This window comes from Ovis canadensis, chromosome 24, assembly GCF_042477335.2.
Source record: "Ovis canadensis isolate MfBH-ARS-UI-01 breed Bighorn chromosome 24, ARS-UI_OviCan_v2, whole genome shotgun sequence".
Lineage (NCBI taxonomy): Eukaryota > Metazoa > Chordata > Mammalia > Artiodactyla > Bovidae > Ovis > Ovis canadensis.
In genome coordinates this window covers 29,276,894-29,304,475 of record NC_091268.1, presented here as the reverse complement: position 1 = coordinate 29,304,475, position 27,582 = coordinate 29,276,894, and the positions used below count along the sequence as shown (strand labels likewise).

The 27,582-nt window shown below is 45.0% G+C and overlaps 2 protein-coding genes across 5 annotated transcripts in view; one reads left to right on the top strand and one right to left on the bottom strand.

Annotated features, from left to right (window-relative positions):
• The window catches only part of NDE1 (nudE neurodevelopment protein 1), a 35,836-nt gene extending 28,834 nt beyond the window's left edge, over positions 1 to 7,002 (bottom strand). Inside the window, exon 1 of one of the 3 annotated variants that reach the window (XM_069570195.1) lies at positions 6,876 to 7,002. The gene's annotated coding sequence lies outside the window, so the exon portion shown is untranslated. Of the gene's footprint in view, positions 1 to 493; positions 1,402 to 6,875 lie in introns of those variants that run through there. The other 2 variants (XM_069570197.1, XM_069570196.1) reach the window with 2 other exon arrangements.
• A 4,819-nt stretch (positions 7,003 to 11,821) lies between these two features.
• Positions 11,822 to 27,582, top strand: part of MARF1 (meiosis regulator and mRNA stability factor 1) — a 39,781-nt gene continuing 24,020 nt past the window's right edge. Inside the window, exons 1-10 of one of the 2 annotated variants that reach the window (XM_069570184.1) lie at positions 11,822 to 11,976; positions 16,851 to 17,052; positions 19,207 to 19,890; positions 20,652 to 20,826; positions 21,708 to 21,934; positions 22,730 to 22,847; positions 23,416 to 23,588; positions 25,493 to 25,918; positions 26,130 to 26,287; positions 26,376 to 26,534. In XM_069570184.1, coding sequence (XP_069426285.1) covers positions 16,909 to 17,052; positions 19,207 to 19,890; positions 20,652 to 20,826; positions 21,708 to 21,934; positions 22,730 to 22,847; positions 23,416 to 23,588; positions 25,493 to 25,918; positions 26,130 to 26,287; positions 26,376 to 26,534 — 2,264 coding nt within the window. In that variant the 5' untranslated portion in view covers positions 11,822 to 11,976; positions 16,851 to 16,908. The remainder of the gene's footprint in view (positions 11,977 to 16,850; positions 17,053 to 19,206; positions 19,891 to 20,651; positions 20,827 to 21,707; positions 21,935 to 22,729; positions 22,848 to 23,415; positions 23,589 to 25,492; positions 25,919 to 26,129; positions 26,288 to 26,375; positions 26,535 to 27,582) is intronic. The other variant, XM_069570185.1, reaches the window with a different exon arrangement.

Genomic DNA, 27,582 nt, shown 5'->3' with positions numbered 1-27,582 from the left:
GCTTCTTCCATCTTTTTGTAATAGCACCCCAGCGTTCTCTTGGGGGAACCCACTCTACACTCCTTCCCTGGGTTTCAGGTGGACTTGTCATCAGCCACTGTACCTAGGAGATGGCATGTGACTACTCATGCCTCCAGCATCAGTAACAGGCTCAGAGGTGCGCCTATCCCAAAGCTGAGCCCAGCGACGAGGGTGAGCTAACCCAAGCTGAGCCAGTGACAAGGAAGGGCTTAACCCAAGCTGAGCCAATGACTGGATCAGAAGTGGGCCTAACCCAAGCTGAGCCAGTATCAAGGATGGGCCTAACCCAAGCTGAGCCAATGATTGGTTCAGGGGTAGACCTAACCCAAGCTGAGACAGTGAGCGTCCAGGCCCAGGTCTTTCAAAGAACTATCAAGAAAGAAACCTCTGAAGGTGTAACTAACCTTAGTATAATGATAATTTCACAATATATACATGTCCCAAACCACCATGTGCTACACCTTAAACTTACACCACGTGAGATGTCAATTATATCTCTGTAAAGCCGAGATCCGTGGGGGATGTAGTGGAGAAGAAACTCTCTTTCCATCAGGGTTCATGGTGGTCATCTCTCTATCACAAGGGAGGAGCCTGCCTGAGAATGAAGCCAAAACAAGAAAGCAGGGCCAGGAGGTGGACACCTGGGTCCAGTCATCCCTGACTGAAGGTGAGGAGGGGTAATCAACTTCCTTTCTTGGTTGTACCAGTTAGGCCTGGATTTCTGCTACCAGGCAGGCCTAATGAATGTCTGGAGTGAACGATCTTATTTGCTGAAAGTAGAAAGGATAAGAGCACCTAGAGTATAGATAATAATAATTACCACGGTGACAGGCAAGGGCAAACCTAATTCTGGTAATCCCTGCTCAAGCCACAAGCTCTAATGAGCCCAGAGCTCATCTAGTATGAGGTCACCAGACAAATGTCTACAGTGTTAAGAGGCTAGAGCCCACGCAATTGTGACTGAGTGCTGTGTGGCCACTGATGACTGTGTGGACAGGCTCAACCACACAGCATCGGGGGAGCTCTGCGTACAGGAGGGTGAGAAAGTCAGGAACCAGGAACAGTGAAGGTACACTGACTTTTCCTGCTGCTTGGAAAAAGCTCATGTTCAAGTTCATCATCATGAGTCCCTGCCTACTTCTCCAAACATCTCCTACAGCCCTGCTCCTCACCTGCTTACGGTGCAGTCACACAGCCTTCTTTCTGTTCCTTGAACATACCAAGCGTGCTCCCGCTTCAGGGCCTTTGCACTGGCTATTCTCTCTGCCTGGAATGCTCCTCCTTCAGATCTCTCCCCGCAGGGTCCCTTCTTGCCATTCAGACCTCAGCTGAACCGTCTTCCCTAGAGAACCTTCTCTGAAGATCCCACCAAATACCTCCTCCAGCCCTTCACTGCCACATTAATCCCTGCTTCATTTTATTTCATCACTTTATGAGCTGTGTTTCTGTTTTATCTGAAAAAGTTGGCTTAAAACTCAACATTCAAAAAATGCAGATCATGGCATCTGGTTCCATCACTTCATGGAAAATAGAAGGGGAAACAATGGAAACAATGACAGACTTTATTTTCTTGGGCTCCAAAATCTCTGCAGATGGTGACTGCAGACATGAAATTAAAAGATGCTCCTTGGAAGAAAATCTATGACAAACCTAGACAGCATATTAAAAAGCAGAAACACTACTTTGCCGACAAAGGTCCGTCTAGTCAAAGCTATGGTTTTTCCAATAGTCACGTACATAGGTGAGAACTGGACTATAAAGAAGGCTGAGCGCCAAAGAATTGATGCTTTTCAACTGTGGTGTTGGAGAAGAGTCCCTTGGATTGCAAGGAGATCAAACCAGTCAATCCTGAAGGAAATCAGTCCTGAATACTCACTGGAAGGACTGATGCTGAAGCTCCAATACTTTGGCCACCTGATGCAAAGAGCTGACTCGTTAGGAAAGACCCTGATGCTGGGAAAGATTGAAGGCGGGAGCAGAAGGGGATGACAGAGGATGAGATGGTTGGATGGCATCACCAACTCAATGGACATGAGTTTGAAAAAGCTCCAGGAGATGGTGAAGGACAGGGAAGCCTGGCGTGCTGCAGTCCATGGGGTCACAAAGAGTCAGACACAACTGAACGACTGAACAGCAACAACTGGAATATAAGTTTTGAACACAGGGATCCTCACCATCATTTTTTTTTTCCCCTAAATTCCCAATGCCATGAACAGTGTCTGGCATATAACAGGCATTCAATAAATGCTTGCAGAAGAAAAGAACACAGGGCAACATAGAGGCTGACCACTCACTGGAAGGGGATGTGAGATTAAGGGAAAGAAGCAAGAGACCCTCTGAAAGCTAGTTTTTATAAATCCCTAGGATACTTAATGTGTATCTGCATGCTCAGTCACTCAGTCATGTCTGACTCTTTGCAACCCCATGGACTATGGCTCCTTTGTCCATGGGTTTCTCCAGTCAACAATACTGAGTGGTTTCCCATTTCCTTCTCCAGGAGATCTTCCCGACCCAGGGATTGATTCTCTCTTGCGTCTTCTGTATCAGCAGGCAGATTCTTTACCACTATGCCATCTGGGAAGCCACCACCACTTGGCCAAATGGCTGAGAAAGGGACTTAATAGGATGCGGAAAAACCTTTCTCGCTCAGCACCTGAGTGGCATCTCATTGACGGGAAGGGGCTGAAGGACAGGCTGTCATGTTGGAAACTACCCATTTCCCAGGTTTTCATGATAAGGAATATTCAGTACAGTTACTGGATAATAACCTTCATCCTGCAGCCTTACCAAAGACGAGTTTCAGAAAAGGGCACTGTTATCATGGCCAGCGAGGCTTAGGACTTAAGCCTCAGTAAAGAAATGAAATTGAGCTGTTTTAGGAGGCGCTTCCACTGTGGTTCTAATTACAACCCCTGCATTTTAAAAACACCCCTTAGGGAAGAAGAAGACGATGCTCAGGGCTAAGAGGAAAGAAATAACAGCTCAACTTCATTTTCTTCTGAAACACCACACTTAAAAATCTAAACCTTTATTTTTTTCCACTTGAAAATATCTCAGAAAAGTTCTAAAAGGCATTCTTGTCTGCCACAGACAGCAGGCAAGATGACTGGCAAAGCTTCCCCTTTCCCAGCATTATTTACTTGAGTTTATCATCACCTTCTGTTTGTGGGGTGCTAGGCATTTAATACGTCATTTCCAAACAACTTGACCCTTTCTGTTTACCTCTAAGATGCTGGAGAGAGAGTGTGTGTGTGTCTGTGCACGTGCTAAGTCACTTCAATTGTGTCTAACTCTTTCTGATCCTATGGACTGTAGCTCACCAGGCTCCTCCGTCCATGGGATTCTCCAGGCAAGAATACTGGAGTGGGTTGCCATGCCCTCCTCCAGGGCCTCTTCCTGACCCAGGGATTGGTAAGGCAATCACTGGGCTTCTTGGGAAGCTGGAGCAGAAACATTACATGTCTTGCCCATCTCCATAGATGCAAAGGAGTGAGAGAGGCAAACCAGACCCAAGTGCAAGGGAGACTTTGAATTCAAATTCAAGGTCTCTTTGGGGTTGCCGATAGACTGCATAGAAGTCAGATTCAGTTTTGGGGCCAAGCAGTCTTTTAAAAGGCACTGTGACAGGCAGGCGTCAGTGCGTAGTCATAGTATACACAACTTTATACCCACTGTCTTCAAGCTGGATAATGCATGCATTTATTGCATCTGTGTCAAGAGACTGAGCTTGCTAACTTGGATTCTCAATACACCATCCTGCCGCATCCTGTCCCAGCAGCTCTGTGGGCAAACCTGCTGGCACCTCAAGCGTATGTGCTATAGCATGTAAGCACAACCTGGGATCTAGTGGTCCCAGAGGTATTTATTTTCTCTTCTGGATAGCTTAGATCTATTACTCTTACAAAAGCGTTTCAGCAAGCTTTTTTTTCGGCATGTTTTCCATGATCAAACTTATTAAGAAAGTCTGAAAACACACTTGAGACACACACCTTTGATTTCAAAACTCTAGAAAAGACAAAGCAGTCTTTCTCAGCTCTCCTCTGAGTGAAGAAAGCCAGCACAGCTGGTCAGGAGCAATCCACACCTACAAACCATCAGGGATTAACTTCTCCACCCCAAGCACACTCCTTCCCAATCAAAACACATGGGAGAGGGGGAGAAAGAAGCTGCCAAAGGCCAGCACAGGTTCCCACAGCTTCCACTTTATGACGCAGGCTTTACATTTTGCATAAGTGACATCACTGGGGCAAAATCAGTCAAGAGTCAGCAAGTCTGACTTCTGTCTCGGTGCTTTCAAAGTCTGAAATGATCTACCCACAAAAAAAAAACCTCAGCAGGCATGCAAGGACATATGCCCAAGGGTGTACACCATCACTGAGGGTAATGATGAGGGGGAGCTGGAGAAACTTAACTGAAGACTGACTGGAAAACTGTGCAGTTAAGAATTAAGAGTAATGATACGGAAGAAAGTTTATGTTAAGAAAGTGCCATTTTTCTAGTGTGTAGCACAGGGAACTCTGCTCAATGTTATGTGGCAGCCTGGATAAGAAGGGGGGTTGGGGAGAATGGACACATGTATATGTGTGGCTGAGTCCCTTCGCTGTTCACCTGAGACTACCACAATGCTGTTAATTGGCTGTAGCCCAATACAAAAAAAAAAGTTTAAAGTGTAAAAAAAGAAAATAGTGCCATTTTTGTTTGCAAATGTACCTTCCGCTGTGTACATAAACAGAAAGGGTCTGGAAGGAGGTACCAGAATGGGAGTAAGGCAGACACTAAGATGAGAACTTGTTCCTGACACCTACTACAATAAATGTTTTTTTACAATAAGCATATATTGCTTTTGAAATCTTAAGGAGCTTAAACGTAAACAACAAAAAACCCGGAAAGCTACTGTCCAAGGAGAATTTTATGCTACTGAACCAAGATGCCAGAGAGGGAGCTTTTCCTACAGTGGTGTATTCTCCTCCATTCCAACACCTACTAAGTACTAGACACTGCTGAGCGTGGCAGACCCAAAGCACCCAAATCAGGACGAGGTGCAAATACTGAACCAGTTGCAGGCACAAACTTTCTATCTACCAGCACGGTCCTGTTAGGGAATTATCTTGTGAGCAAAGGGAGTGCAATCTCTCTGGCCTTGCACGTTCTAAACCAGAAGAACACACTCCGGAAACAAAAATAACATCCTAACAGAATAAGCGAAGTTAAGAAACTATTATCCAAGATGGGATAGAACACACCAACGAGAGGCCTCCGACACTTTAGGAGCATGGATCATCTGCATCTAATCTGACACAAAAGACACACCAAGAGGAAAAATTCAAGTTTCAGAAGTGGTGAAATACCCATGGTGGAGGTGGGGAGGTCAGGACTGGTCAGAGATTAGATAATAGGTGGCTCTGAGAGTCCCAGGACTACGACCCAGGGATCGAACCCAGGTCTCCCGCATTGCAGACAGGTGCTTTACCATCTGAGCCACAAGGGAAGTTCAAAGGACCCTACCCACAGCCTATGCTTCCCCGGTGCCTCAGATGGTAAAGAATCCACCTGCAATGTGGGAGACCCGGCCGGGCTGGATCCTGGGTTGGGAAAATCCCCTGGAGAAGGAAATGGCAACCCACTCCAGTATTCTTGCCTGGAGAATCCCATGGACAGAGGAGCCTGGTGGGCTACAGTCCATCAGGTCGCAAAGATGTGGACACAACCGAAGCAACCTTAGCACGCAGCATACACAAGCGACTCACCCACACACACACACACACACACACACACACACACACACACCCTACAATGCCATCCTTTCCTAGAATACATCAACAAAACTCACAGAGAAAATCTGAAATTTCTGTACAGCACAGGCTGCATAGGCCATTTCTTTAGAAAGGAATTTAAAGGGACCTACAAGTAGAGAGAGTCACAGCCAGGTACAAACCCTGGACCAAGAAATCAGGGAAGGTCAAGCCCTCAGGAGACAATGAATTTGAGAGGACTGGAGAAGATAACCTTAGGTTCCCCCAAAAAAGCAGTGCCCAGAGGGGTTTCCTATGACCTCAGAGAGGCAGGTAAGCCCAGTCACCGCATTCAAGCTTCAGAAGAAGCGTTTTCATCCTTTATCCAACCCTTCCCCAAAGTGCTGTCAGGGGAAATCTGAGCCGTCCTGCAGCAGAGGTCTAAGAAAGGCGGAGGGAACAAGACCGTTCCAAACACGTTCCCAAAGGGAGGGGAGTGCCAAGGAGGGGGTAGGTTTTTGGAAAGAGGACTCCGCCGAGGGTGGCAGCGGGGTGGGGACGTGGGCAAGCATGGGGACGGCGGGGGGCTACGAGGAAGGAAAAGGAGCTGGTGGCAGCAGGAGGAAAGGGCGAGGGCTGCGGGGCAGAAAACTGAGCGAGAAGGGAGACCAGGGGACTCTAGGAAGGATGTCGGGGTGGCGGGGGTGGAAGGGAACAGGGCAGAGCAACCGGGCTCCGGGGACCCGGGACGAGCAGAGCAGAAGGGCCCGGGAAGTCAAGCAGGGAGGGGAGGGCAGCGGGGTCGGAGAGAGGCGAGCGCAGAAAGAGAAAGAAAGTTGGCGAAAGGGTGAAGATCCGGGTGCGCAGGACACAGGGTGGGAAGGCACAAAGTTAGGAAGGGAGGCTCCGGAGAAGGGAGATTTTTCGAGCCCAGCGCCCGGGAAGCGACGCCCAAGTGAGGGGCGCGCCAAGTTCCCTGCACCGCGCCGGCCGGTGGTCCCGAGAGCGCGGCGGGCGCCGGGCGGGCAGAAGAGTTTCCCCGCGGCCGTGGCGATGATGAGGACGGCGGCGATGGCAGCCTCCGAGCAACCCCTACCCCGGGGGCCGCAGCTCCGCACTTACCGGCTCCGGCTCTGCGGACCAGCGGCGGCGGAGGCGGCTGCTGCGGCTGGGGGGCGGTGCAGCCCGGGGCCTCCGGCCACCGCCCCCGCCCCCGCGCCCGCGGCCGGCGTTGTCCATTGGCTGCCGCGCCCAGGGACCGCGTCCCCCGCGGCCAATCAGCGCCGAGCAGCGCCTTTTGGAAACTTTTTTCCCCCGGTCCCGGGCGCGGCGCGGCCACGCGGCGGCCCTAGGCGGGCTGGCGGGAGGGGTTCTGGGAGGCTCCCGCTGCTGGGCAGGGTTCTGGCCGAGCTTGGAGGCTGCGGGCTGCTCTCTAGACACCGGGGGAAACTGGCTTGGACTTGCGGGCCACCTCAAGAAAATATGACTCCCTGCCCTTGACCCCGATTGCGTTTTCCTGTTCTTGGATTTTCTCCGAAGCAGATAGAAGAACAAAGATCTACGTCCGCTTAGAGTAAGCAATGTCCCAGGTCCTTCCCAGAACTTTACAACCAATATAAAAATTTCGACATCATTATCTTCTGCAAAGGCAGCAAAGCTCTTTTATAGGGATTTGTTTTGGAGCCTGCCCTTGAATCCTAGCTCTGCCCCTTAGCAGCTGTATGATCTTGAGCAAGTTCAGTCAGTTCAGTCGCTCAGTCATGATGCGACCCCATGGACGCCAGGCCTCCTGTCCATCACCAACTCCTGCAGTTTACTCAAACTCATGTCCATTGAGTCGGTGATGCCATCCAACCATCTCATCCTCTGTCGTCCCCTTCTCCTGCCTTCAGTCTTTTCTAGCATCAGGGTCTTTTTCAATGAATCAGTTCTTCACATCTGGTGGCCAAAGTACTGAAGCTTCAGCTTCAGCATCAGTCCTTCCAGTGAACATTCAGGACTGATTTCCTTTAGGATTGACTGATTTGGTTAGGGCAAGTTAACGCTCTGTGATTTACTTTCCTCATCTATAAAATGGGATTTGTGATAGGATTTACCTCTAGGATTATGCAGAGATGAAATGAGTTCACTTAGCATTTGTAAAACGTTTAGGACAGTGTCTCCACACACAGTTAAGTACAATCTATGCAGGAGTAGAAGGGGGCAACAGAGGATGAGATGGAGAGCACTGTCGACTCAATGGACATGAGGTTGAGCAAACTCTGGGAGATAGTGAAGGACAGGAAAGTCTGGCATTCTGCAGTCCATGGGGTGGCAAAGAGTCGGACACAACTGAGTAACCGAACAACAAAAAATGTAGGTAGTGATCATGATTTTTTTTGTTTTAGTGGTCCCTGGTAGCTCAGTAAAGAATCTGTCTGCCATGCAGGAGACCCTGGTTCGATTCCTGGGTGGGGAAGTTCCCTTGGAGAAGGAAATGGCAACCTGCTCCATACTCTTGCCTGGGGAATCCAATGGGCAGAGAAGCCTGATGGGCTACAGTCCATGGGTGGCAAGAGACTTTGTGACTAAACCACCACCGTCTGTGTCAGGCATAATACTAATTTCTTGATGTGGGTTTCCTAGCAGTCCTACTTGTTGACCAAGTAGGTTTATAAATTTTTACTGAGCACTCACTTATAGCACAATAAATGTCAGACAAGACACCTATCTTCAAAGGGCTTGTAGTAGTAAGAAAGGACACTAAATCAGCAAACAGAAAATGTGAAATAATTTCAGATGCTAATTAGTGCTATGAATAAAGCAAGGTCATGTAATAGAAAGGGGCTGGGAGAGGTCCCTTCAGATAGAATGTCAGGAAGGCCAGGTTACAATGGAGCTGAGACCCAGATGATGAGAACCACAGGAAAGAACTTTTGTTGTCTTCATTTTAAAGATGAGAAAGCAAGAGTGTAGGAAGTTTAAATGCATTGCCCAAGGTCTCACAATTAGTAAAGAAATCAGGCTGTAAAGCTGGATATGTTTGACTCCTAACCAGCGTTCTTTGTCACGATACTGGAGTTAGCTACTTTGAGGCCTCTGACCAGACACGGAATCCCTCCTGTATCCCCGCCATGGCTAAGAATGGCCTTCAATTCCTCTTTGTTGTTTAGCCACTCAGTCACTTCCACCTCTTTAGCAACCCCATGGGCTGTAGCCCACCAGGTTCCTCTGTCCATGGGATTCTCCAGGCAAGAATTTTGGAGTAGGCTGCCTTTTCCTTCTCCAAGAGGTCTTCTAGACCCAGGGATGGAAACTGTGTCTTGGGGTCTCATGCATTGCAGGCAGATTCTTTTACCTCTGAGGCACCAGAAAAGTCCTAATTCTTCGACTCCTTGCTAGTTCCTGAAAGAAGCTCAGAGACACAAAAGGGATCTACCACCTACATCAACAGGGTTAAGGAAGGTATCAAAATGTCTTTTAGGAAACATCCATCCTGGCCCCAGATGCTAATAAATGATTTGCATCCTCTTGTCACTTTTGCTCTGTCCTTTCCAGAACCTCACCATTCTGTGAGGTTTCTGGGAGAGAATAATCACCACCATCCCCCACCCCCCCACCAGTTAACAAACTGAAACACACGTTGATGGCCTTATCAGTACTGACTAAATGACATTATCATTTAAACTACTTGGTTTTCAATTTTCTTCATTTTTTCCATTAAAAATAAAAGGAAGAAGACATTTAAATGATTATCATTAAATTTCTCTCAGGAATATGTTTAGATAAACGGGTTTGTTATTGGGTAAAACCTTGAAAAAATGAAAGGGAAATTTTGGTGTACTTAAAAACTTTGTTCTCTTTGTTCAATTTGTTTTCCTTGGAGCGTTCAGATATTAATGAGCAGAAAGCTGGGTTTCTCTTGCTTAAATCCTTCCATCATAATTTATCATTTCAAAACACTAACCATAACGTAGAAGTAGCTGGAGGAGAAACGCCTTTTGTGGCAGCTAGATTAATTTAGGAGCTGGATTGAATGTAGCAGCCATTTAAGTTGCACAAAAATAAATCTTAGTCTTGGTTTCATAAAGATTATAATATGGACAGGGCAGGTAACTGAGAGGTACTCTTAAGAATTTGCCCAGCAAAGAAATAGATTCACAGAGGCTATGCTCGAGAAAACATATCTTAAGAAAAATGTTAAAAAAAACCCACCCTTTTATAAGCATCAAATTACATGTTGATGCATAATTGTGTTTCCAAGGGCGAGTATAGTTTAGGCTAGTTTTCTACAGGAAATAATAAAGAATCATATCTTTAAAAGATATTTGTAATTCAACCTTTTCATTAGCCTTCCATTTAGTATGATTGGTTTGTTTTTATTTACTGTATTTTATTTACCTGTTAACAGCAGGCACAGCTCTGGCAATGTCAGACATGTGTCTGCTCTTTATTTTATGGCTAAATATATTTTATGGCTAAATATTTTTTTAAGCAATTAAAAATTTCATAATTATTTTGCTTCCTTTTATATTTTTAGTTAATACTATCTGTATTCAGAGATACTGGAAAGAATGAAAAGGAGGGGAAAAGCACCTTGTTGAGAAGCGAATTTTTGGTACTCTGAAAAAAACGCTAGAAACAGAGTTGTTTTTCATCTGTCCTAATTCCCACTTGGAGAATGCTCCCCACACACAGACACAATGAAGATTTACTCAGCAGTAATAAATACCTGAGCAGGCAGATGATGTGTGAACTTGTCATCAGCCTTCTGGAAAATGGACTACCAGTACAAAGGGTTCTTCAGCTACGTGTTTGATCTTGCCTTCCACAATGCCTGTCTACAAAAAAAAAGTCTACAAGGATGTATTAGCTTCCCCTGAAATCTCCCCCACTTAATGTGGATTGCCTAATGAGGTTGCCTCACATTGCATACTAAAGAGAGAAAAAAGTTCTCTTTTGGCCATTTTTACCTACTGATCCCTTTGCAAGGTTAACCTGTTTCTTAGCAAACTTCAGAAATAAACTTTTACACTGCATTCGACTACTTCATCCTAAACTATGTCTAGATTTAAATATGTGCTTTGTTTTTCTCCTAATTTGCAACAGGAAATAGTGAACAGCTGACAGTTGCAAAAAAGTCTGTTTTGCCTACAAAAAAAAAATTTATAATTTCAAATAAAAGTAATGAATGTGCAGCCAAAAAACCCAAAACACCGCCGCCCCCCCCCCCAAAAAAAACCCCAAACATGGCAAATCTAGCCACTAAAACATAAGCTGTTCCTGGTTTCACAAGGATTTTGCAATTATAAATCTCTTTTGCTCGCCCAACCGATCCCTGGAAAAGTATTCATTTGTAACGAGCTTTGGACCAGGACTTAAAAAAAAAAAATCATTTTTTTTTTTTTTTACTTAAGTCACGAGGACCTCTTAATTGTTGGTGACACAATCCAGCCTAGTCTTCGTACAGGCTTTATTTTTGCCAGCCGGATCACAATTTCCCGAGGAGCTCTGGCGGCCCGAAGGACCTCGCGGGAAGCCCAGTTGGCAGTTATTTTTATTTTTTTCCGCTCGCCACTAGGTTGCACTAGATGAAGGATGCTATAACAAACAGGCGTCATTTAGTTTAGTTTTTCTTTTTTTTAATAGGACCATCACGTGACAAGAGCGAGTAAGAGAAAAAAATGCCAAACGATCGGGTTTTTCTTCGAAATCCCTCGTAAACCGCCTTCCCTCAAAAGACCGAAAGGGCTCAATGGTATCAAATACCGGCTGGCAGCTTTTTTTCCCCGGGTTCCGCCTCACAAGCACCCTAATTCTCCTCTTTGAGGTTCCGTTCCACGCCACAACGATAAGCCAGGATCAAGGCCTCCATAAACTGGGGGTTTTCGCCAAAAAAGCCGAGGTAGCCCCCCGGGAAGGTCCCTATTTAGAGGTTTATCGGGAGGGGACTGAGCCTGACGAGGCTGCAGGGCCGCGAGGCCCCGCCCCCCCCGGGGTTCCCAGCACGCCCCGCGCGGGGAGGACGCGGCGGCGGGGGAGGGGTGGAGGAAGGGGCGGAGCCATGAGGAGAGAAGGGCGTCGGTTTTGCGACAGGGGAGGTGCGGTGCGGAAGCGGAAGTGGAGGGTGCGCTTGGCGGCGGCGGCGGGAGCTGCGGAGTCGGGAATCAAAACAAAGGGCCTGGGGGGGCGGGGGGAAGGCGGCGGGGCCGGAATGTGAGCGGAGGTGGGGCCGGCGGCTGAGGTGAGTTTGCTGGCAACCCTGGGAGCTTGTCCCCGACCCGCTTCATGCTCTGGGCACCAGGCTGGAACGCGGGAGTGTGCCCCCTCCTGCCTATTGCCAGCGGGGGTGGGGGAGGTTGGCTAGACTATGGAGAAGCCATGGGACCCACCCGTCAGGCCCCCGCCAGAGGTTCGAGTTGCCTCCCTTTCTGGTCAGTTCACGACTGTCATTGTAGCGTTGCTGCTGCCTTTTGAGAGTGTTTGGCTCCCTGACTACACTTGTCTCATTTCTCCCTTGAGGGCCCTTCCAGGTGTGGAGAGTAGCCTTTCTAGAGGAGTGTGTACTGTTGGAAGTTTAAGAGAGGAAGAGAAGGGCTAGTGTTTTTGCAACCACCTCTAACGTTTTGCACCCTCCTCGGTCTATCAACACTCCCTAGAGTGCAGCCTTTGGCTTGACCTAGAGCACTGAGTTGTCTTAGGGTTGAGTCACTCCCGCAGATTGTATTGTGGCACTGTGACACACTTTTTAGTTTCCGTGGCACCTTTCTGATACTACCTAGAGCTTTCCAGTTACATCGTTTGCACTTTCCAACATATCTGAGTATAAATATTCTGTTTTGCATACAGGGAAGTTGAAACGTAAATTGTCGTCCGAGACGTTTTTTTAAACTCTTCATTCAAGAATTACTGATGTGTGCCAGACAGTGTCCTAGGTGCAGGAGATACAATAATGAATTAAAAAAAAAAACCCATGATCCATAAGGAAATACTATCCTGGAGTTTAAGTGAGGGAGACATAATAAAAGCAAGCAAATAAGATAGTTTTAGAAAGAAGAGCTGTGAAAAGCAACAGAAAAACTCAAGGATGGGATGGGTAATACTGGGTGTTGAGGACTAGACTAGGTGTGGAGGGAAGGCCATTGCTAAGTTTTCTGCTTCGTTAGTGTCGTTTAATCATATGAAGGTGCTGCTATTATCAAGGCCTATTTTACACCTGGGATCTGAGGTTCAGAGAACTTGTGCGTTGTCCAGATCTGCACAGATGGGAAGCAACAGAATTGGGGATTAATACGAGGACAGCCTGATGTCACAGTCTGCTCTCAAGCACTGTCTGAATTCCTTGAAGACTGAAAGATAATGGTGGCAGTGAGACGCTCACTCAAATGACGAAACAGGAGTTGCTTTGATCCCCAAGTTGCTATGACCAAATTACTTATTCCCAGGAGCATTTAGGAAAATTTCTGGGTGCACATTTGTACTAATATATTTTACTTTCTTTTGCTTGCGTTGGATGATACCAAAGGTACCTTGGTTGTGTGGGAAGAAGTGAATAAGCCTGGTTCTCTCTGTTTTCTATTAATAATTGTGTGATTTGTGCAAATTCCAAAACTTCATTAAGCCTCTGTTTGTTGTTGTTCAGACAGTAAGTTGTGTCTATAGCCAGGCTTCTCTCTCCATAGTATTTCCCAGGCAAGAACACGGCAGTGGGTTGCCGTTTCCTTCTTCAGGGGATCTTCCTGACCCAGGTATCGAACCAGTGTCTCCTACATTGGCATGCAGATTCGTTACTGCTGAGCCACCAGGAAAGCAAGCCTCTTTCTCCTCCTCATTAAAAATGTGGCCGATTTCTCCCTTGGCTTTCACACACATTTACTGTGGGAAAAAAGATGACATAAATGGATTGCATTTTCTGGTTGTTTCCATCATTGTATCCCTTGTGCCAAGCACAGGCCTACTACATAGCAGATACTAAGTAAATTTTTGCTGAATGAAGAAATAAATGATCTTAAAAATGCTTTAGTTAGCTTCCTCTCAGAATTCGCCTTGAAGAAACTTGAGAGAGCATGTCGAAGTTGTGTGTACCACGAATATCCCAAATTCTTAGGCTCTAGAGAGGAGATTGTTGGAGAAGGCAATGGCAACCCACTCCAGTACCCTTGCCTGGAAAATCCCACGGACAGAGGAGCCTGGTGGGCTGCAGTCCATGGGGTCGCAAAGAGTCACACACGACTGAGCAACTTTACTTTCACTTTTCACTTTTATGCATTGGAGAAGGAAATGGCAACCCACTCCAGTGTTCTTTCCTGGAGAATCTCAGGGACAGTGGAGCCTGGTGGGCTGCCATCTATGGGGTCACACAGAGTCGGACATGACTGAAGTGACTTAGCAGCAGCAGAGAGGAGATTGTTAGGGGATATGAGGTCTGTATTTGATAGAAAGGACAAGTAGTTTAGTTTATTACCATTGTTGCAGTAACTTCATCTCTGTCTCCAGATTAGCTCTGGGTTTTGTAGATGAATATGTGCTTTATTCATTCCCTCATTCAATAAATATTTACTTAGTATATACTATGTAGAAGGCTCTGCTTGGCACAGGCCATATGGTAATGAAGACAAACAGATGGTGGGGTCCTTTATCTGGTTTTCTTTATTCCACAGTAATGCTGTGAGATGGACAGGGGAGAAATTATGGCAAATTTGACAGAGGAAGAAAATAAAACTGAAGAAGTTTTGTAGTTTCCACATAAGGGCCAAATTGTAAATATTTTTGGCTCTGTGGGCTGTGTAGTCTCTATTGCAGAGAATCAACTCCACAGTTGTAGTGCAAACACAGCCATAGAACTTAAATAAACATGGCTGTGTCTCAAAACTATTCATAGACGCCGAAATCTGAATTTCATATAACTTTGTCACAAAATATAATTGTTCTCTTGAGTTTTCCCCAAGGATTAAAAAATGTGAACTATATTCTTAGTTCGCAGGCCATTTAAATACAAGCAGTGGGCTGGTTTGGGCTATAATTTTAGGCCGTAGTTTGCCCCCCCCCGTTTTATGTGATCGGTTTTCCTATAGCTTAGACATAGTGCTTACACGGACATAGTGCTTATAGTGACTATAGAAGTGACTTCTCTTCCTTCACCCTACTATGTAGATGTTTCAATCTCTTGATAAGAAAATCTTATCAGAGAAAGAGCCAAAGGAAACTCTTTTCTATATGTCCAGAAATTTCTGAAAGATAAGTTAATGACCTCAAAATGGCCATTGTCGGTAAGAGGAGGTGGTGGTTGGGGTTTGGTGACGAGAGCTTGGAAATGAGGTTCAGTCGTCCTTATCACTGGCAGGCTGCCTCCACGCCCAGTGGCTGCTATTGATTGCATCTGCTTTTATTGTGCTGTTTAAAGACTTGTAGAGTGTTGCTCTGGAGTAGATACAGCACATCTGGGACTTGAGATGTGTGTTAGATTTTTGGTGGCATAGCAGATTCTACTTTCATAATAAGCAAGCTGAGAGGTTGGTTTGATTTGTTCTGTAGCCAAATCAAATTCAGAGTCCACAGAGGTCACTTAATTTGGACCTTCCATACTCAATATCAAAGACACAGTGAGATAAGTTGCTCTGAAATCAGTTTCACAATCTTACATAATTGAGAATGAGGACATGTAGTGATTCTTTTACTCAAATTATGTGCTCTCTGCTGTTAACTTTTTTACTCTCCCAAGTAGTGTCTTTAGGGAGGGATAGTCAAGAAGAATTAAGAAATACTATATAGAAAAAGTCTGCTCAGTGCTGGAGGACCTTGGCTCCATCTCAGTGAAAAGGAGGAAGTATGCAGGTGTCCAAGATGCAGTGACCTCTCTCAAGCATGGCCGGAAAGAGGGCTCATCTAGAGTTCATTTTTGTTTGAAGAGCTACGAAACAAGGAATAGAAGATGATAAAGTTTTTTAAAAGAAGTCAAATTGATATAGTTAGAATTCAAGTATAGTCAACCAAGTTTACCAGTTTTAGTAAGCTGTAGTATGCATTGATGCCAGGTTTCCTGGTGGCTCAGATGGTAAAGCATCTGCCTGCCAATGTAGGAGACCCAGATTTGATCCCTGTGTCGGGAAGTTCCCCTGGAGAAGGATATGGCAACCCGCTCCGGTATTCTTGCCTGGAAAAATCCCATGGACTGAGGAGTCTGGCAGGTTACAGTCCATGGGGTTGCAAAGAGCCAGCTGAACTGAGGGACTGACAGTTTCACTTTTACAGTATCCTTTGATAGCCGATCTACTTTTGTTCCTTAAGATCTGACTTGTTGGGAGCCATTGCACCATAATTTTTTTTAAACTTGGAAGACAATTACATTAATTTTTACTTTCCCACGTCGCTAATCATGGATGCTGCTGCTGCTGCTAAGTCGCTTTAATCATGTCTGACTCTGTGCGACCCCATAGACGGCAGCCCACCAGGCTCCCCTTCCCTGGGATTCTCCAGGAAAGAACACTGGAGTGGGTTGCCATTCCTTCTCCAATGCATGAAAGTGAAAAGTGAAAGTGAAGTCGCTCAGTCGTGTCTGACCCTCAATGACCCCATGGACTGCAGCTTTCCAGGCTCCTCCGTCCATGGGATTCTCCAGGCAAGAGTACTGGAGTGGGGTGCCATTGCCTTCTCCCTAATCATGGATATGAGTGGCTAAATCTTGCATCTCCATCAGGAAAGTGTAGCACTACTGAATGGCTGTTCCATCCTATGGAAGACTCGGTCTTTGGTCCCAGTGTTAAAAGCACCCAGATTTGGTTGCATCAGCGCTGTTTGAAATGACCTTTGCACCATAAATGTGCTTCCCTTGTGGCCCAGAAGTAAAGATTCCACCTGCAATGCAGGAGACACAGGTGCAATTCCTGGGTGAGAAAGATCCCCTGGAGAAGGAAAAGGCAACCCACTCCAGTATTCTTACCTAGGAAATCTCAGGAACAGAGGAGCCTGGTGGGCTACAGTCTGTGGGTTCGCAAAAGTTGGACACAGCTTAGTGACTAAACAAAAACAGTGCGCTGTAAATATAGTTGTTGTCTTACATTTCAGTAATGAAATCTGTGCTTACACAAATGAATAACGTTGAAACCTCATTCTTAACAGGGTGGAAGAATGAAAGAAAAGAAAGATGAAAGAATGTTGAACCACTCTGCATGGCTGTATGATGGAAGGAAGCGGAGCTGAGAACCCCTGCAGTAGAACAGTTGGATGGCTTCAACAAGATAACGATGCTAAGCCATGGCTTTGGAAATTCTCTAACTGCTTTTCTCGTCCTGAGCAAACGTTGCCACTTAGTCCCCAAACGGTAACTATGTGCAAGACTAAGGCCACAGCAAATTCCTTATGCAAATAGATGAGCGACCCGTTTGGTCTGGGGCAGTCTCTCGCCCTGGAGTCTGTGCTGAGTTTTCCCTTGTGTCCTGCGTGTATTACTTCTTGTAGCACATTATTGTAATTCCTGACTCAGTGAGGGTACAGTTTTTTAAATCCTGCAGTAATGAGTAACATTAGATGCTTTAAAGGTGTGATGTTGAAATTTGGGAAAGATTTGTTTCTCATTAAAGTCACAGATTCCAAAGATGACAATCCACATTTTAGGATAAAATGGGAGGAAAGTACAAAATAGATTTTATTTTACTGTAGCCTTCTGAATTTTGTGTCTTAAAATCACGGAAAGATTGTATGACCTTGTTGATCTTTTTCTGTTCAGGATTTCTCTTGAATATTTAAATATATCTGGGACTTCCTTTTTTGTCTTTTCATAATGATGTTGACTTTATCTGACTTCATTTGCTGTATCATGTTATCACCTTTTTTTTCTCTTGTACTTGGGAATTAAATGAGACTTTACTATGAATTTATATGAGAGTATTGATAACAGACTTTAAAAAAAAATCAGTTCCCTGTCATCTCCACATTTTCATTACATAGCTGCCTTTGTTGCATGGCATCAGTAACTGGAGTTATTTCAGACGTATTTTAGTTCAGGGACAGTCTGCACTGAGGGCTGGCAGCTTCAGGCAGGGGTCCAGGGTGGCAGATCTGGGGCCTGAAGGAGTCACTTGACACAGAAGTGCAGTCACCTTTCCAGATGCAGAGTCTCGATTTTGTCAGTGGCACCCAGAATTGAATACATTCAGGAAGACCAACTCAGAGTAACCTTGCCCACGAGAGCCAGATCTAAATCCATCAGAATGCCAGTGAGTTCATTTCCAGCCTGAATTGTAGTTACCACAAGGGTAGAACACACTACTTTTTGACTGGTCAGACCATCACTGTTACCTCCCTTTTAGGAAAAATCTTAAAAGTCCAAATTTCTCCCATATGAATATACCCTCCCAGGTGAGTGTAAAATCAGCAGAAGGAGTGAAATCTTAGCAGCCAGATGGACCCATCTGTGCTCTAAGGGATGAGTATGGCTCAGTCACTGTATCAGGGCATCCTGTTCATCTTAATTGTGTCTGCACTCAGCCAATAAAAGCTGTTGATTGGTTGGACACCCCCCTACCCCACCCCACTGCACCACCTTTCAGTGGCCAGGTACTCTGCTGAGCACTTGAGGTGCACTATTTCATTTTATCCTTCTCACAAATGTAGTAGGTACATTCTGTTCCCAGTTGAAGGATGACAGGATTGAAGCATGGAGAGATTAGGTTAAGTCACTTACCCAAGGTCATAAAACTATTTAATATCACATTCAAACCCAGGTCTCTGACACCAGGGCTATGCTGTAATCTTAATAAATGGACCAGCCTCAAGTGTCTATGTTGGAGACGTATGATAAACTATTTCTCCTATGTCTGTTTCCCAGGTGGTTTCCTTATTACTCAGATTCTTTCCACTGGCTACAAAACAGTGGTTGGCGTTACGGCTTTAGTTCATGATGTCCCATGGTTTGCTAAAGGTCATTAGTAACATGTTTAAGATCTATTCATGGATGGGCCACTTGGGCAGATGACCGATCTCATCCATAGTGTTTGATATCTTCTCCCCTGGAGGACTCTAATAAAACCACCTATGATCTGACTGCAAGAACTATTTAGTATCTTTCTTACAGCGCTTTGCTCATAAGCTGTCTTTAGTGAGTACTGTTGTGAGTGTGATGCTTTTCATACCACCTGTTTTGTCTGCAGAAGACACTGAGAGGCAAGGGGAAGTTATCAAAGGGAAGCCAGTGAGACATGGATGGTTAACCAGGCTTGTTAAATATGTGAACAGACCTCCTCCCCCAGTCTCTTAAAATTCAGGAAGGACACAGTCTTAATTTTAGTTGTCTGTTTCAGTGTTCACCTCCCACTGAAGAACACTCCTGGTTTTAGCTGCCATTCCGTTTGTGTGGTTATGATCGAGTGGTGTAAATAAGGTTTGAACAGTGTTCGTTTTTAATGCAGTCAGTTGTGAGTAACCCCAAGTCACCGGCCTCATAAAATTAACTTGTGTTCTGCTTTTCTTTCCTCAGAAAGGTTACATGGAGAACAAGAAAGTTGCTGTGGAACTAAAGGATGTACCATCTCCCCTTCATGCTGGCTCTAAACTTTTCCCAGCAGTCCCACTTCCAGATATCCGCTCTCTTCAGCAACCTAAAGTACAGCTTTCAGCTGTCCCCAAAGTAAGCTGCTGTGCCCATTGCACTAATGACCCTTCCACTTCGCCAGTGCGTTTTGGTGGTGGCAGTGGCGGAGGGGCTGGTAGCTTGGTTCCCCCGGGCGCCCTGTTAGACTCGCAGAGCACCAGGACAATCACGTGTCAGGTAGGGTCAGGGCTTGCTTTCCAGTCTGCACCTCCACTCCAGAATGCCTCAGCTAGGAACACCTTGGCCGGCGTTGCAAGCGACTTCCCCAGCATGTGTCTAGAAAGTAACCTCTCTTCCTGCAAGCACCTGCCCTGTTGTGGGAAGCTCCATTTCCAGGCGTGTCATGGTAACGCGCACAAGCTGCATCAGTTTCCGGCTCTCCAGGGCTGTTCTTCCTCTGCGGGCTATTTCCCCTGTTCTGATTTCACAAGTGGGGCTCCCGGGCACTTGGAAGAACACATTTCACAGTCGGAGCTCACGCCTCACTTATGCACCAACTCTTTGCACCTAAATGTGGTACCTCCAGTTTGTTTAAAGGGCTCACTTTACTGCGAAGACTGTCTCAACAAGGTTTGTATCTTTTTATTTGTTATGTTGGGTGCAGCTAAGGTTTGAGGAATGACTTTTTTAAAAATAAAATGACTTTTATCTTTAAAAGAAAAACAATCTTGGTTTTGTGTGTGGGGTTGAAGACTCTTTCATGATGTGGCTTTCTCCCCATCAGCATAACTTCTTGTGGTTCAGAAAGAAAGCAAAGGGTACAGTGGGAGGGACTGTTCAGAAAAGTGTAGTGTAATTATTCAGTTCATGCTTTTAGAGTCTCATGTAATAAATCTGTTTCCTAAATGGAAGCCCAGCTTGGCAAAGACTTGTGCTCTCTTGTTTTTAAAGGCTGGAGCACAACTGGAATTTCTTAAAACTAATGCTCACCTGATACATGGACCCATTCATGTAATATAGATGGCTGCATGTTGTCCTTTTGTAGTAATTGGGGGAACTTGAAATTTGGCCTCTGTCACACCTGGGGCTCAAGTAAAGACTTTTAACTTCCTTTTTTTGTGAAGTGTGTCTGAGGGTTTCTACTGTAACAGACACATGCCCCAGAATGTTAAGGTGCAATTGTGTGAATATCTTCCCTGATCATTTCAGGTCACTTTAAAGTGAGTTTACGCTTTGGTAGTTCTGGGAAAGGTGATTTGAACATACATTTTATCAGAGGTTAGCAGGTGGAAAGGAGAAACACTTAGAATGTATTTTCAGTTGTTATGTGTAACTCTTTAAGTTCTGAAATAATGTATCTGAAACTTCCTCCTCTTTTTAAAAAATAACAGCCGGCAAGAAATAGTATAATTGATGCTGCTAAAGTCTGGCCAAATATACCACCTCCAAATACTCAGACTGCACCTGTTACTGTTCCTCTGTGTAATGGCTGTGGAACCAAAGGAACAGGAAAGGAGACCACGTTGTTATTGGCAACCAGTCTAGGCAAAGCTGCTTCGAAATTTGGTAAATGACAGCATCGTATAAAGTGCAATTTAAAGTTTTCAGTATCTGATACTAACACAGCATTTAACTGCCTTTAAAGGGTTCCTTGTGGTTCTAAAACTCTTGTGCATGTGTCTCCATTTCCATCTGTTGGTAAAATCTTCTTCCCCTTATAGGCCAGTAGGTCAGTTGCCATTTATGTTAAGCTGGGGCTATTTGAGACCAGAAGCTGTGTATAGAGAATCGGGAAGTATATGAGGAGAAATGAGTGCTGGAAGGGACTTGGTGTCAACTTAGGTTCATAATCACACTTGTTTGTTGTATGTTGCCCAGACATAATTAGTATTTAGAAATGGCTGACAAAAAAACAGTATTTGAAAACCTAAGATCATTTCCCCCAAAAGTAGCTGTTATGATATTTTATCTTTTAAAAACGTTTTTTCAAAAGTTGGATCAGATGTTACTGCAGTGTTAAAAGTCATTAAAAGTCAAGGGCTATAACACCTTCACCATTCGTTTTCATTGTTCTCCCACACTGAATGAGGTGTGGGCCCAGCATGACGACAGGCCCCAGAGGGCAGTGTCCAGTCACCTGTGTATTAGTGTTGAGGAGCATACCCAGTCAGCATGAGGATGGCTCACGCTTTATGATGGATTGATCGTGGGCCTAAAGTAAATTGACCTTTGGATATGTTCTCTCCTGAAAAGGGAATTAATGCTTAGATACTTTGGCAACTTGAGGTTGTCTACTGGGCCAGCCAGTGAGGTTGGCATCCTTAAATTTAACATCAATCTATAATTTCATTTTCCTGCCCCTGGGAAGGACAGGTAGCTACCTGGTATCTTCAGTATCTTAACCTGTTTTTTGCTGTGTGTAATCAAACGTGTTCACATTTCTCAAGGGTCACCAGAAGTTGCGCTGGCCGGACAGATGCTAGAGAACTTGCCCCCCATAGGGGTTTTCTGGGATATTGAAAACTGCTCAGTCCCTTCTGGCCGCTCAGCTACTGCAGTTGTACAGAGAATCCGGGAGAAGTTTTTTAAAGGCCACAGAGAAGCAGAATTCATTTGCGTATGTGACATCAGTAAAGAAAATAAAGAAGTTATTCAAGAGCTGAATAATTGCCAGGTAGATAAAAATTCTTTTTTCTTTTTTATTTTATCTTAGTAGAAGAATAAGCACATGTTTTTTTTTTTTCTTTTAAGAATTCCAGTTGAAAATTTGTTACTAATAATGTGTTTGTGCTAAGTTTGTAAATAAAAGAAACTAGGAAAAGATGATTTAAGTACCTGAAATCATCTAATCATGCCTGATTTCCTAGCAAGTCTGCTTACCTGCGATTGGTGCTTTCCTAGGATAGTGATTCTATATGCATCATTCCCTTTGATTTTCGTAACTGCTCTGCCAATGCTCATAGGATTTATTATTTGGAATTTACAAATGAAAGGGCCCAAGTGGTTAAGCAACTTTTTAAGATCACATGGCCAGTAAGTGGATGAACTTGGATTTAACTCGCAGATTGACCCCAAACTGTGTTCTCTTAAGCTGGAAGCTAATAACATCAAACACAGCCCCGAGTCTTACCTCAGTCATATATCAAATCTCTGCCACCCACACGTTGTTGGCAAAAGACGGTAGAGAAAGCTAATTTAACTACAAATTTCACTTTCTGTTCTGAAAGGGGGATGGATGAAATGCAAAAGCGATTAGAGATGAAAGTAGGGATAATAATGAATACAGTTAATTTGTCTGGAGAACTGAATGTGAAATTATTGAGATTTGATTGTAATTTTTTTTTCCATCCCTGAGTGGCAATAGAAATCAAAGGTTCCTCAAGAACTGTCTGTTAAGATGTGGGCAGAATGTGTAGCGATTTTCTAACCTCAGCTCTTTCTCATTTATCCTTATTATAAATTAATGCAGGTAACCGTTGCCCACATCAATGCTACTGCAAAGAACGCTGCTGACGACAAGCTCCGCCAGAGCCTCCGAAGGTTTGCAAATACTCACACCGCTCCCGCCACTGTGGTTCTTGTGTCAAGTAAGTGTAGAAACATCTGCTAATTTCGGCTAAACTCTCTATGTGTCAACTATCATAGAAGCCAGAATATGTTAAAGTAAAATGTGCCCCCAAAGATGCTGAAATGGGATGTGTTTATGCTTACCTTTGAAAACCGTTAAAAAAAAAAAAAAGAAACTACATGGTTTTCTGTATTTTTCTCCGGGGAATTTGAGTAAGGATTCTTGCAGGGCCAAGTTTATTAAAGAAAATGTAATTTTTGTTTGTTTGTTTTAGTCCTGGGCTCCATTTTGCTTATTTAAAAGAAAAATCCAAGATGAAGTTGGGGCTCCCCAGAACATTAATACTTGCTCCTTTTTACTACTAAAAGTAATGTGTCTTGGGAGTTCAGCATGAATCTCTGGTAAAATTGTCTTACCATGTTAATTCTTCTGATATGAAATTTGTTCCTATTCTAAAAAGGGGTTGGGGGGCCACTTTGAACACAATCCTGCTGTTCCTTTCTTCTCAGTGGGTGTTATTAGAGGTGCCTGTCTGTCAAGTGTTTCTAATCTGTGGAGATGGGGGTGGGCTTTACCCTGTCTTTCAGCTGACGTCAATTTCGCATTGGAGCTTAGTGACCTGAGACACAGGCATGGTTTCCATATAATTTTGGTCCATAAAAACCAGGCCTCAGAAGCACTGCTGCATCACGCCAACGAGCTGATCAGATTTGAAGAGTTCATTTCTGACCTGCCCCCCAGGTTACCACTAAAAATGCCAGTAAGTGGGTTTGTGTTCTCTCTGCTGTAGTCCAGTAAAGATTGTGGAGACTCAAGGCAGTCCTCCATTATGGGTGTCCAAACCCAGGTGAGGGTGTTCTTTGTAGTAGGCTGGCTAGATTTTGAAATAGGCCTGGAAACCTTCCATTCTTTTATAGATATACAGAGAACTGATCTGTGTCAATCTTTTTGTTCTACTTCTTGTGTGTGTGAGGAGTCTTTGCTGCTGCTCATGGGCTGTTTCTAGCTGCAGCGAGCGGGGGCTGCTCTTTGTCGCAGTGCACGGGCTTCTCACTGTGCTGGCCTCTCTTGTGGAGCACAGGCTCTGGGCACTCAGTTTTCAGTCGTTGCAGCACTCAGGCTCAGTGGTTGCAGCATGCAGGCTTCGTTGCTCCATGGAATGTGAAATCTTCCTGGACCAGGCATTAAACTCATATCCCCTGCATTGGCAGGCAGATACCTATCCATTGTACCACCAGGGAAACCCAGTGTGTAAATTTTGCTTTTATATTTTTCAAAATATAGGAAACTGACTTTTAGATTCACCTTACTGACAACCACTTGCCAGTTAGCAGTGTTTTGTGTGAGGTGTATGGCAGTAATGGAATGAGAGTTACTACTGTTTGTGCCCAAGTTTTAAGGGTAAAGAACATGATGATGGCTTGCATATCTTGATGTGGTTGGAGCCAAATAAGCAGAATGATTGTACAGTTGCAGTACTTATTCCTGAAGCTCCAGCTGGTCTCTGAGCCTATCTTCTTTGGTTGCAGACCCTGCCATGCACGAGCACTGTCAGGAGTAGTGGGCACTACCCCTGTCACCCTGATAAGCCACTTAATAGGAGAGCGTGCACATGTTTCCAGCAGGACGAGCATTTCTCACAGTCTTGATTTAGGATAAGATGTTTACTGGGACACTGAACTTGTGTTTAAGCTATTTGGAGAATATATATGGCTTCCCTGGTGGATCAGACGGTAAAGAATCCGCCTGCATTGTGGGAGACTCGAGTTCCATCCCCAGGTCAGGAAGATCCCCTGGAGGAGGGAATGGCAACCCACTCCAGTACTCTCGCCTGGAGAATCCCATGGACAGAGGAGCCTGGTGGGCTGCAGTCCCTGGGGTCACAGTTGGTCCCGACTGAGCGACTAACACACGTTAATAATAATAGAAAGGAGCTGTAGCGTGGATGGTCCAGAAGGGTGGGCAGTCCCATTCGTGAAATGCGGTTTTAACATACTTTAATAACATGAGAGTTACGGAAGCACTTTAGGAATGATCTCACCCAACCTCCTCATTTTAGTGAGGAGGAAGTCGAAAAAAATTCGAGCCGCTGGAGGTCCCACCGTGATTGCCTCGATTCAGGCGCTTGCAGTGCTTGTCCCTCTGCATGCCGTGATACCCGGTGAGCTCAGAGCCTGGCCCGAGATGAAACACTTGCTTAGGGTGGTCTGCAGTTGGCAATACCTGTTTCAAGCTTTGGAGCTGCACCCCTAAGTCACTTTTGTTGTTATTCCTTATGTCTGCTGGCTGTAGGTACATTTCCTCCCTCTGCTTCTGTTTGGCACTCCCTGTTTTAATCTGGAAGGCCTTTAAGTCAAATGTAGTGTCTTAGGTGAGAGGTTACCCATTGTAGAGATCCTTATCCCTTATGATTAAAAAACAAACCTGATTATTCAGAACATTAAATCTTGCCACATATTTTTTCTAATTCACCAGAGTGATAATTTTAGATACATTTCTTCTTTTTTTTCCCCCTGTGTTTTTCAGTCTAAGTATGTGTATCCTTTCCCATGGAAATCTCTGTTCTCCCTCCCCTGAGGTCACTGTAGTTTGGAGATCATTGTTCTTTGTAATTGAGTGTGGGCCCCTGAGTCCACCTGTTTAACACTTTGTCTGTGTCCACAGTGCCACACTCTGCTCTACGTTTATAACCTACCAGCCAACAAAGACGGCAAGAGCATCAGCAACAGGCTCAGACGCCTGTCCGATAACTGTGGTGGGAAAGTGCTGAACATCACAGGCTGCAGTGCCATCCTCCGCTTCATAAACCGAGACAGCGCGGAACGGGCTCTAAAGCGAATGGAAAATGAAGATGTCTTTGGTAACAGGATCATCGTGTCATTTACTCCAAAAAGCAGCGAACTCTGTGAAACCAAGAGTTCAAACGCAACTGCTGATAAAGTGAAGTCTCCCAAGAAACTTAAGAATCCAAAACTGTGCCTCATCAAAGATATAAGCGAGTCACCTTCCAGTGCCAAAGCTGCACCTGGAAAAGGGTTGCAGGCAAATTCTGGATCTGCTACCAAAAACACCAACGTGAAAAGTTTACAGGTAACTGTGACACCTCTTGCTTTCTGAAGTTTATGCTAGGTTTGCTTTCGTGGGCTCTGTGTGTGACACGCTCACCTGCTTTTGGTGTGTCTATACTTTTTTTGTTATCCTATATTTTCAAGGCTGTTTGAAGTCAGGTGTTTCCTGTACAAGGTCTGACACATCTTGGAGACTTCAACTATTAAACTCCCTTGCTCTTGTCTCTTTTAAGGAGCTGTGCCGCCTGGAGTCGAAGACTGGCACTCGAAGCAGTGAGCCCCAGCAAGGCCACCTGCGGCCAGGGGTGCCTCCTCATAGAAGCTCAAGTGCCGCAGCGCCCGCACCTAAAGCCCCAGGGTTGGCAGAATCTGTTTACAAAACCAATCCCAAGTAGGTCCCGTTACTCTCCCTCGTAGCTGCTTGTTTTGCTGTGAAGGGAAACACATGACCTCCTGCCTGCAATGTCTCCCTCCACCAGGAAAGAGAACCTCAGCACCCGCAGTGTCACCAGTTCTCCGGTGGAGAAGAAAGAGAAAGAGGAGCCTCTGTTCCAAGTGAGTTACCCGTCTGCTTTTAGCAAGCTGATCGCATCCAGGCAAGGGAGTCCCCTGCTCACGGCTCAGCCTTGGTCTTCTCGGTGAGTGGGTCTTGATCCGTGGAGTGGTTGTATGCAGTAGAAGGGCTTATGAAGTAATCTGTTTGTTCAACAGAATTCAAGCAATACAGAAGTGCCTAATTAAAAGAGAAACCTTAGTACTACGTATAAAATAGGCAACTAATGAGAGCCTGCTGTGCAGCACAAGGAACTCTACTCGATGCTCTTGGTGACCCAGATGGGAAGGAATCCAAAATAAGAAGGGATAGCTGACCTTGCTGTACAGTAGAAACTTAACATGACATTGTAAAGGAACCTTACTTCTCCAGTAAAAATTTATAGTAAAAATTTTAAAAATTGAAAATATTTGAACTATGAATAGTAATAAAAATAAAAGAGAAAGCTTCCACCGCTCTTCTACCAGTTCCCTTTCCTCAGGTAACATTTGGGACCATTGCTTCTTGCCTTTCTCCATCCTCCATGTGGGAGTCTTGCTAAGCCGAGGTCAGAGAAGCCTGTCCTTGGCCAGCGATGGGGGCACGTTAAGATGTCTTTACTACGCCCTTATCACTTCATTGGACTGAGAAAGAGGCCCAAACCGACATGCATTTGTTCTTTTTATTCATAGGGTAGTTATTGAAGCTGTTTGGGAAATGAAGGTCTCTGTAAACCACTGTAACCATCTGTGTAACTCCTTATTTAAGCTTTCTGAATTTACTCTGAGTAATTCTGGAAGCTCGGAAAACAGGAGGAGCCATAAGGCCATGTTAGGTCTCATGAGCTCTTACTGGCATTGTATTTATTCTGCTGGGTTGGTGAAAACTCACTGTTGAAAGTGACTTTGAACCTGTAAAATGGCGTCTACAAATTGATGTAAAAGTTTTCCTCCCAGGGAGACAGGCCACAACATATCAGCAAGAATATCTGGCTTTTTCAGAGCTGGGGAGAGGGTGAATGGCTGACACTAGTATCACAGGCTGATTTCCTAAGAATAAATACCCAAAGTGGAAAATGGGTTCATCAGCCTTGCCTGTAATTTCTGCCTTTAGCTCTAAATAATCCAACAAAAGAATGTTTGATGATAAGTAAA